The sequence below is a fragment of the Oncorhynchus mykiss genome, chromosome 10 (assembly GCF_013265735.2).
Source record: "Oncorhynchus mykiss isolate Arlee chromosome 10, USDA_OmykA_1.1, whole genome shotgun sequence".
NCBI lineage: Eukaryota > Metazoa > Chordata > Actinopteri > Salmoniformes > Salmonidae > Oncorhynchus > Oncorhynchus mykiss.
In genome coordinates, this window is record NC_048574.1 from 60,992,691 (window position 1) to 61,004,125 (window position 11,435).

Below are 11,435 nucleotides of genomic sequence, written 5' to 3' on the forward strand. Positions count from 1 at the left end.
GTGGAAAGAGTACTGAAATATCCTACTTAAGTAGTACTTTTACTTTAATTAATATGTACACAAGTAGAAATAAAATGACTGCCTTTGAAAAAAAAAAAAAAAAATGTACAAGTACTCCGAAAAGCTACTCCATTACAGTAATGAGAGCTTTTGTAATTAGTTACTTTATACCTCTGGTTATTATTCATCATTACAGATGCTTTTCATCCCCCTATTTGTTAAAATTAGTATTGGAGGAAAGTGACCCCTTCCATTAGGGGGATCAAGGATAATCTGATCTGTGGTTAATAGCAAATTCCTACTTCGACTCTCCTCAGCTCTTTTTCAAAACCCATTGGATTAGAAAGCCAGAAGTCTCAAAAGTATGCAATTGAGATTCTCCTATGGTATGCTAGAGCATTGATTCATACCAATGTCTCCTACAATCATCAGCAAGAAACAGAATAGCATCAGCAACATTGCTCCAACTGTCTGCCTCAGCATTGCCTATCAGAATCTACTGGGTTACTAATATTAACACAAATGAGTCTCCATAATGCTAGAGAACAACTTCAGCCTGTTGCAAATGAGCACATCTGAAATGTACACCACTTTCACAACGACCGTTGTGAGGAAACAGTTGTAAACAAACGAAGTGACAGAGTTTGTCTTACTAGTACTTGTGAAACCACTATAAGTGGAACTCTCTTCAAATGAAGTTGCTGTTTTTTCTGTTTCATTTTCACATCTTGTTGGAAGGTTTGAAGAGAGGAACAGTCGGGCACTACTTCCAATGTTTGGAAAATAAATATTGCATTAGTGGTAATCATTAGCTTGAGGCTGCCTACAGTACGTACAGTGGCTTTGTGCCCACAAGTTGTGTTGGTATTGGGGGAGGATGGATCAAGTTGTTCCTAACTGCTGATCCGGGGCTAGGTCTTTTTTTACTCTCCTAATGTTCAATGGAAGGATTTGGGGTTAAAGGGTCAATCTGCACTTTAAACAATAACAAAGCCGTCACTGTTTCACTAAACAGCTGAGTGATGGGCATGAAGAAATGTTGGCACTTTCAAATTCATAGACAGAGCTATGGATGAAAGGACTGATCGTCCATGATATCCACATGATAGTTTTAACCATGTTTTAAGGTTAAACAGCCGTTGTTTACAATCACATTGTTTACAAACAAAGCTTATACACTACATGACCAAAACTATGTGGACGCCTGTTCGTCGAACATCTAATTCCAACATCTAAGGGCAGTCAAGTTCTTCCACACCGATCTCGACAAACCATTTCTGTATGGACCTCGTCTGTGCACGGGGGCATTGTCATGCAGTTGGAAACACAGAATCATCTAGAATGTCATTGTATGCTGTAGCATTAAGATTTCCCTTCACTGGAACTAATGGGCCTGAACCATGAAAAACAGCCCCAGACCATTATTCCTCCTCCACCAAACTTTACCGTTGGCACTATGCATTGGGGCAGGTAGCGTTCTCCTGGCATCTGCCAAACCGCGATTCGTCCATTGGACTGCCAGATGGTGAAGCGTGATTCATCACTCTGGAGGAAGCGTTTCCACTGCTCCAGAGTCCAATGGCGGCGAGCTTTACACCGCTCCAGCCAATCCCTAGCATTGCGCATAGTGATCTTAGGCTTGTGTGCGGCTTCTCGGCCATGGAAACCCATCTCATGAAGCTCCTGACGAACAGTTATTGTGCAGACATTGCTTCCAGAGGCAGTTTGGAAATCGGCAGTGAGTGTTACATCCGAGGATAGATTATTTTTACTCACTACGCGCTACAGCACTCGGCGGTCCCGTTCTGTGAGCTTTTGTGGCCTACCACTTCACGTTGTTGCTCTTAGACGTTTCCATTTCACAATAACAGTGCTTACAGTTGACCGGGGAAGCTCTAGCATGGCAGAAATGTTATGAACTGACTTGTTGGAAAGATGGCATCCTATGACGGCGCCACGTTGAAAGTCACTGAGCTCTTCAGTAAGGCCATTCTACTGTCAATGTTTGTCTATGGAGATGGCATGGCTGTGTGTTCGATTGTATACAGCTGTCAGCAACAGGTGTAGCTGAAATAGCTGAATCCACTCATTTGAAGGGTTGTCCACATACTGTTGTGTATATAGTGCATCACTCTTGCCACAAAAACAGCCAAAGGGTAGAGGACTGTAACTTGAGGAGTGATTGCGGTCCTAAAATAACCTTAAAGGGGGCACACAAATTATAGACCTTTTATTTAGAAAACACTCTAATATAATATCTAATGTAGTATCTTGTCATATGTTTTATACTGGTTGGATTGGAATTTGCAAGGTAATGATATGGCATGATTGACCCAGTGTTGTTTTGACCCCAATGAAGTTCACCACGCAAGCCTGCTGCCCACGACTTTCCCTGTGAGCACAAAGCCATGGAAGGAACCACACCAAACCTGTTAATCAAATCTGTTAATCAATCCCTGTCACATCTGGGAAATGACAAGTAGTAGGACATTTGAGTCACAACGTTGTTGAGTCATCTACTAGGACATGAGTTGGATGACCCGGTTCTGTTTACACGCGGACCCCTTATCTGCAACAAAAAGGAGGACCTTGATCGGATAAATATACCATCAGGGGCCAGAGGCTCTTCATTCTCCAACTGGACAACACCACAACTGGTGTACCAAAGGCTAGTAACATGGCTCCTTCCCTTTTGTCCACAGCCGCAGGCGTTCTTTTGCTGTTCTCCCTCTCCTCCGCAGTAAGTGTCACATTTCAGTGAGCCTGTCTGAATTGAGCGTGTTCTCGTAAACAGTGTTCTGCAACAAGAGATACAGTGGCATCTACTAAGATTACAGACTGTGCTGTTTTGCTTCTGTTCCACAGCAAACGAGGGGAGACTATTCCGAGGACTGCACACCAAGGGACGGATTTGTAAGTATGATTGTAGATGGATGCGCCCAGGTCCTCTACTCGTTAAGCGGTGTGTGTTCAGGAAGAAATTATCCCGTCTCGCTATTTCATCCTCTTTGTGCCGAATACTTATTGACATTGTTATTTAGATGGATTTGTTGCTGAATGATATTCCTCTTGCGCATTATGATATGTAGTTAATGCTGGGACATTACAACCAATTTAGTGGGTGCCTCTTCAAAGAACACACGTGATTAAACCTTTTCTAGTTTCTTTCAATCCAATGAGGTTTTCCAATACTCACACACCCACTGTCACAATATAGCAATATATTGTAAATATGTGTCCCCAATGGCACTCTATTCCAATATAAAGTGCTCTACTTGTGACCAAAGAGCAATGCGCCCTGGTCAAAAGGCAGCGCACTATAAAGGGAATAGGGTGTCCTTTGCGACACAGACATATCTCTCACAGAGTGTTAAAATGAAAGCATCTGTGTTCTGTGCCTGTTGTAGGGCAAGTACTGCCCGACGACATGTGGCGTGGCTGACTACCTCAACAGGTACAAGCCGGTGGTGGACAAGGACCTTGATGAAATGGAGGACATCCTGGGTAGAATAACCAACCTTACCACTGGGGCCACGGAGAAAGTCACCTACATGAAGGATTCGGCAACACAACATCAGAAGTCTGGTGGAGGTGATTGACTTTTCTGTATCTTTGGTTACTTGACTGTGTTAACCTGGCTAACACAAAAATGAGAAAAAAAAATCAACACTATTAGATGTGGTGCTAAGAAGTGGAGGAGTCAGTAGCAGAAAAGTCCAAACTTTAAAGGAATACATCAATGTGGCACACTCCGCTTTTCATTGCTACGGGATTTGATTTTATATCACTTCACAAACGGTTTGTCTCGAACCTTCATCGGGGTTGTGTTCAATAGGGAGAAAACATTTTGAAACAGAGTGAATCCGGGAGGTAGTGTCTGAACTTTCTACAGTTTGCCCTACTGAAGACACCCAGGTGTTAGGCTCATTTTAAAAGAAGTATAGACTCTGGCCACTCATTTAGGTTACTGTAACTGAAGCAGGTATTGTGATTGTTCCGCAGACGTCCACTACAAAAGGTCAGCGAGCATACTGGATGATGTCCTGCGCTTCGAGAAGACCATCGTCTCCCAGGAGGAGCAAATATAGTAAGTCCTTCTTTTAAACCATTTTTAAATTATTATTTTTTTTTTACATCAGAATCTAATTTGGTCTCAATTCACTTACAATTGGACTCAGAACTTTTCCTTAGTAGAGCAATTCACTTCTGGAATTGATTGGGATTTAGTTGGAGTTGACCCCAATGCTTGTATGTCTCTCAGCGGCTAAAGCTGGTTGAAACCATTCAATGACATCATTACAAACAATCATTCCCTGCTGGGGACGAATTACCTGCTAAAATTGGAAATACCCGGACTAAGTAAGGGTACAAGTGTCAAATGCTGTGTACTTCAAACGCATTGATAGTCAAATCACACACCCGCTGGCTGACCTACGATATAAACCGCAATCTAAGTTTATATCCAAATCACCTGAGAAACATTATCCGTCTGTTCCCCCCCCCCCCCCCCCCCCCCCTTCTGCTCAGTCAACTCCAGGGGATGCTGGAATCCAATAAGAAGAGGATGTTAGACCTCAAACAGATGTCCATTCAGCTGGATCAGAAATGCCAAGATCCCTGCAAGGACACCGTGGAAATCAAACCCATTACAGGGAAAGGTAAAAATCGACAACGTTCTGTAGGTCGTTCCCCATTTCATCAGAGAGGTTGCTCAATCCTGCTCCTGGAGAAATCGCTCTACGTACCCATCATTTGTCCTTGTTGCTTGTTTAGTCAGAAGTGAATCAATGGCATCAATCAATAGAGGCTGAGACGATTTATCCCAATCCAGTTATATGGATGCACTTTAGCAATGGTTAATGAATTCATTTGTTTATATCACCTGTTGGCATTTCTAAGTGATATTCTTTAAGTAAGGGGTATCAATCCAGTTATATGGATGTACTTTAGATTAGTTTAATGAATTACTTTGTCATTTATTGGCATTTTATAAGGGATTCTTCCATAAATAGGTATACTGTAGCTTTCATTTAATTGAAATGATCAAAAATGGCTGTTAATAAATGCCACAATCCCTCATTACCAGGGACAAGGGACAATAAATCAACAATGCTCAAGATCATAAGAACATAATCAGCAATGTAATAGAGCCAGAGCTCATTTCCATCTGTAGTCCAGGAACAGGCTAAAAACACTACAAAAAACATTGTGCATGGCGCATTGCCTTATGGGAACAGTAATCTTTGTTATTAACACGTAACAACATGGTCATGGCATGTCGTTTTCCCCCGTATTAGATTGCCAGGATATTGCCAACAAGGGGGCCAAAAGCAGCGGTCTGTACTACGTGAAGCCACTGAAGGCTAAGGAGCAGTTCCTGGTCTACTGCGAGATCGACAGCTTCGGCCGCGGCTTTACCGTCCTGCAGCGGGTACGTGTGTTCTTCCCTTGCAAGTGACACGTAGCATATCCATTATGGTTGGCCCATGCAGGATTCAAACCCCCAACCCCACCAGGCTCCAACCCACTGAGACATTGGAAGTTGGAACCAGGGTTGGGAGCAATTCCATTTCAGTTATTTCAGATACTAAACATTCCAATTGGGATTTCAGTTCCCGGATTGACTAAAGTGAAATGGTATTGACCCACACCCGATTGGAACCACATATTGTATTATTGCCATAACCACCGTCCAACATATATCTCCACAGAGACGTGATGGCAACGTGGACTTCAACAAGGACTGGATCCAGTATAAGGAGGGCTTCGGCTACCTGAGCCCAGATGACACCACCGAGTTCTGGCTGGGCAATGAGAAGATGCACCTGCTTTCCACCCAGTCCTCCATCCCATACGTGTTGAGGATCGAGCTCACCGACTGGCAGGGCAACAAGAAGTACGCACTACTAAGTTCTCTACTAAGGCTACTACTAGTGCACACTTAGGGCCTACATTCACCCTCTCCTGAATAGAAAATGGTGTTCAAAATGTAGTGGGAACAGCTCAAAGTCTTATCCCAGCAGGTAAAACTGGTTGCAATGATCACTGCAACCCGTTGTAAGGCCGTTATAATGACATCATTGCAACCATCTTGACCCACTGGGATGCTTACTAATCCAATTCTGTGGTGTCTAGGTTTCATGCTATAGAAATGCTATAAATACCAGATTTTGCTATTATCAATTCCCCCTCAAAGTTATTGGGGGCTGGGCACCATTGGTCTTGCCTATATGACACATTTACTCGCGCAATTCTCTCCACTAAATTAATGAAATATTTCAGCAAGTCAAATTTTCACTTCGTCCTTAATGTCATTAAGAGACTATGTTGACATTTGACTTAAGTGGAAGTTAGGATTTGCCCCTTTTAATATATTTAGTCCTGAAATATTTAGTGCCATTTAGTGCTATTTTATATGATGAATTGTTGGAAATAAGCAGCGGTAAGCCTTCTCTTTGGTGAGGTGTCTAACTTAAAAAGAATATGTTTCTCCACACATCTCAAACCTCTGGACTTTAGTTTGTGGAATAGATTTTCTGGTGCCAAGTTACATAGCTGAAAGAACTGACCTCCACAATCAAAGCAACAAACTTCATGACACTGGTTTTTGGAGGCCATGACCCAAGCCGTCAGGATAGTATGCTGCATTTTAAATGAATACTTTGTGGCCTGTGTGGTCTAGTGCTTTGTGCAGCGGACCCCAGTACACACACCACAGTAGGCATGGGTTCAAATGCCTTCCTGACCTGCGCCGCTCATGCTTTTCTTGTCTTATTTATTCAATAAAACCACACGAGTAAACAAATATAGAATGTATTTCTTTTCTTTCTTTAGGCATGCCGACTACGCCATGTTCAAAGTGGGTCCGGAAGTCGACATGTACCGTCTGACCTACGCTTACTACTTCGGCGGTGACGCGGGTGACGCGTTTGACGGCTTTGACTTCGGCGATGACCCCAGCGACAAGTTCTACACGTCTCACAACGGCATGCAGTTTAGTACCAGCGACAAGGACAACGACAAGTTCCAGGGCAACTGTGCTAAGCAGGACGGCTCCGGTTGGTGGATGAACCGATGCCACGCCGCCCACCTCAACGGGAAATACTACCCGGGTAAGGACACACACACGTACACAGACACGTGCGCACTCTCACACACAGACACATGCACGTTCTTGCGTTTTTCTGTTTTTCTTTGAAAGAATACTACTCTCCAAGTAACATGAACCATACTATAGTTATACATTTATGCAAGTCACTACCAACCTATACCAATGTCAGTTTTGGGGTTTGTCTGACATTTTTACTGTTACCTTTCCGAGAAGGCCACATTTAGGAGTAGGTCCAACACTGTGATTTTCTTACTTGTAACAAACGTTTCATTGACACTTCTCTCTTTCCGTCTTTCCATCCCTAGGTGGGAAGTACACGGAGAAGGACGCCGGCGAGTCAGGCTACGACAATGGCATCATCTGGGCCACGTGGCACAGCCGCTGGTACTCCTTGAAGGAGACTACCATGAAGATCATCCCCACCAACAGGATCACGGCGGGGGACGGACAGCAGACCGGAGGGGTCAAACAGTTTGGAGGCCTGGGAGACAACTAAAACACATACTGTGTCCTGAGAAAGTTCAAGGAAGCTCGAACTTCCTTGAATTTTGCCGGGCACAGATTAAGCCAAGTCCTAAAACGCACATGGAGAATCTCTATTAAACATGTAGTCCAGGACTAACTTTAGGCCTAATCTGTGTCTGGGGAAAAGGCCCTCTGTCTTGTAACTTCTTTTTATTGGTTCGATCAATTTAGTTTTTTTGCCCTCTTGCCTAAAATATTGTCTATGATCAAATCGCTGTTGTTGGACCTTGGAAGATTGGTTCAACTTCTTCTATTTAGCACCATCTTAGAACAAACTTGATCTACTGTCTATGGAGAATAATTAGATCTGGTTGGTTTAACCAGTGAATAAATGTTGTATTTGTCTACATGTAAGATGTATTTTGTGCTGGTTTTAGATACCCCTGCAACGACTACATGATCTAAGACAGGGTTTGAACCTGGGTGGTCTGAAAGCCATAAGACTGTGTAAGCCCTCTAAGCTAAAAGCCAATACCTCAGGGAGATAACACACGTCTTCAGGTCTCAGGCCAAGGTGCCGAATCACCTCAAATAGCATTTAAAAAGACCATGCCAATTTCTTTATTGTACTTTCCCTGATATCCATTCCTGGTACCACTTGTAATTGTTCTAAATGTGATAAATGATACCCACATTTATATGATATACATTTCATTTAGAAATCGAACAAGCAGTATATGATGAATTGCACATAGGCATCGGATGATAAATGAAATAACCATGGAAGTTGGTGGCGGCATTGAAAGGATTTTAAATAGAAGGCTCTGTGCTGGGAGGACCAAACTCAATCAATTCGTTCAACGATTTTTAGAAGCTATTCTGATTCACTGCTATTTTGAAGTTCTTGGAAATCATCTATTGGAAGTTCTTTGAACCAATATTCAAATGGCCTGGTTTGAATTCTGAGAGGATGTGTCAACGGGGAAACAAACTGACGCTATTAGGTAGGAATGTTAAGTAGGAATTGACCGTATTAAAGAGGGTATGTGTGTTTTGCCCACCAAATCCAGGGTCATGTTCAGTATGGACAAAACGTTCTGAGACAGAGTGAAACTATTACAAATCCTGTTATGTCCTTTATGCTGTTCTATTACAAAATAAATACCTACCTGAACATACGACTCAGTCAATCTTTTCTTTCCTACAACACCAACAGTACAGGAATTAGAACCTATACTTTTGTTGTCCCATTGGTGCGTGGCATTATCAAGACAAATGTTCTCCATACATGTTTTGAGAAGAACATGTTGTTATCATTGTCACGTGATTTACTTGACTGTGCATGGACAAAACCATGTTTGGATGTCATTCGGTAGATGTGGCACTATTACCAAAAAGCCTCTGAGGCTCTCGCTTTTTCTCCCGTCTAATCAGAGGGATCTCAGAAAGGCTTTTTGTACGGGTGTGCTTATGTGTGTGTGTGTGTGTGTGTGTGTGTGTGTGTGTGTGTGTGTGTGTGTGTGTGTGTGTGTGTGTGTGTGTGTGTGTGTGTGTGTGTGTGTGTGTGTGTGTGTGTGTGTGCTTATGTGTGTGTGGGTGGGTTTCTGCTGACTGGTAAGTAGGCTATGTGTGGGTGTTTATTTGTCTTTGTTTGTACATTGCACAGGTCCCCTATGTGAACACTCTTTATGTCAATATTACCCAACATGCATTGCATTTTCCTATCAGCATTTTTATGGAGTCAACCGAAAGCCAAAATTAGTAAATGAATGTATTTCATAACGTACTGCTGCAATTGTCATCAATTTACAATCACTTTTCCATCCAGGAGATAAATGGGATCAGGGAACACTTTTATTCAACACTTTTGGATAGTAGTATCGATGTTGGTTGAATAGAAGTCCACGTCTCTGACAGACATTCCATACTTGTTACTCATATTGAGTCAAATATGTTAGCTGCAATATGCTTAATCATGTTTTCGAAGCATTGGACTGCAGCGAAATAACACAAATATGCTAGAATCTACAGTAGAGATTAAGAGATTTCTGTTTGCTTCTTGATTGTGATCGAAATACTACCTGCCCTCCAGTACACATAACAGCACCCGATGTCAAAAGAAGGCCAAAAAAAGCATCGATGAAAACAACCACCCGAGCCGCGGCCTGTTCACCCCGCTATCATCCAGAAGGCGAGGTCAGTACAGGTGCGTCAAAGCAGGGGCCGAGAGACTGACAAACGGCTTCTATCTTAAGGTCATCAGACTGTTAAACAGCCATTACTAACCGGCTTCCTCCCGGTTACTCAACCCTGCACCTTAGAGGCTGCTGAACTATACATAGACATGGAATCACTGGCCACTTTAATAATGGAACACTACTCACTTTAATAATGGAACACTACTCACTTTAATAATGGAACACTGGCCACTTTAATAATGGAACACTAGTCACTTTAACAATGTTTACATACTGCTTTACTCGTCTCATATTTATATATTGTATTCTATTCTACTGTCTTTTAGTGAATGCCACTCCGACATTGCTCAATCTAATATTTATATTTTCTTAATTCCATTCTTTTACTTTTAGATTGGTGTGTATTGTTGTGAATTGATAGATAATACTGCACTATTGGAGCTAAGAACACAAGCATTTCGCTACACCCACAATAACATCTGCTAAATATGTGTTTTGTACCAATGACATTGGATTTGATTTGAAATGCACATTGAAATTTGCCAAATGCAGAGGTGTGTCTTGAATGGGGGTCATTTAGAATTGAGTGTATTAGACACATATTAATCAATGTACTTTCCTTGGCAAACATGGTCCAAGTACCATAGTTTCCAAAGGTTTTCAAAAGGCAGTGTTGACGTATACAGAACATAAAGCACACAATGTCACAGGAAGGCCAAAAAGACCAACCACCCGAGCCACTGCCTGTTCACCCCACTATCATCCAGAAGATGGAGGTCAGTACAGGTGCGTCAAAGCTGGGACTGAGAGACTGACAAACGGCTTCTATCTCAAGGCCATCAGACTGTGAAACAGCCATCACTAGCACATTAGAGGCTGCTGCCTATAGGCATAGACTAGGAATCCCTGGCCACTTTAAGGAATGGAACACTAGTCACTTTAATAATGTTTACATATCTGTCATTACTCATCTCATATGTATATACTGTATTCTATACTATTCTACGGTATCTTAGTCAATAATGTTTACATATCTTGCATTACTCTTCTCATATGTATATACTGTGTTTCACACTATTCTAAGGTATGTTAGCCACTTAATGTTTACATATCTGGCATTACTCTTCTCATATGTATATACTGTGTTTCACACTATTCTAAGGTATGTTAGCCACTTAATGTTTACATATCTGGCATTACTCATCTGATGTTTATACTGTTTTCTATACTATTCTACGGTATCTCCTTCACTTAATAATGCTTACCTATCTTGCATTACTCATCTCATATGTATATGCTGTATTCTATACCATTCTACTGTATCTTAGTCCGTTCTGCTCTGACCGCGCTTGTCCATATACTGTACAGTATATAGTCTTAATTCATTCCTACTTAGATTTGTGTGTATTGGGTATATGTTGTGTAATTTGTTTTTATATTACTGCACTGTTGGAACTAGAAGCACAGGCATTTCGCTACACTCGCAATAACATCTGCTAATCACGTGTATGTGACCAATAACATTTGATTTGATAAAGTCAGGATGAAATCCAAATAGACAATTTGAAATGTTCGAAAGCCTCAAGAACAACAACGGGCCTAGGCTTTACATGTGATTAGGGCTTAAAATGTAAATAAGCCCTTGAAAATAAGGCCTGAAT

At 41.9% G+C, this 11,435-nt stretch overlaps 2 protein-coding genes across 2 annotated transcripts in view; one reads left to right on the forward strand and one right to left on the reverse strand.

Moving 5' to 3' along the window:
* Nucleotides 1-11,435, reverse strand: part of LOC110534421 (lecithin retinol acyltransferase-like) — a 66,590-nt gene that overhangs the window by 15,633 nt on the left and 39,522 nt on the right. The gene's annotated exons all lie outside the window — the stretch shown is intronic.
* LOC110534419 (fibrinogen gamma chain) lies at nt 2,488-8,754 on the forward strand. Its single transcript, XM_021619279.2, has 9 exons — nt 2,488-2,740; nt 2,866-2,913; nt 3,408-3,591; nt 4,003-4,087; nt 4,528-4,658; nt 5,298-5,431; nt 5,712-5,896; nt 6,835-7,112; nt 7,417-8,754. The coding sequence occupies exons 1-9, from the start codon at nt 2,678-2,680 to the stop codon at nt 7,605-7,607; spliced, it is 1,299 nt and encodes a 432-aa protein (XP_021474954.1). The 5' UTR covers nt 2,488-2,677; the 3' UTR covers nt 7,608-8,754.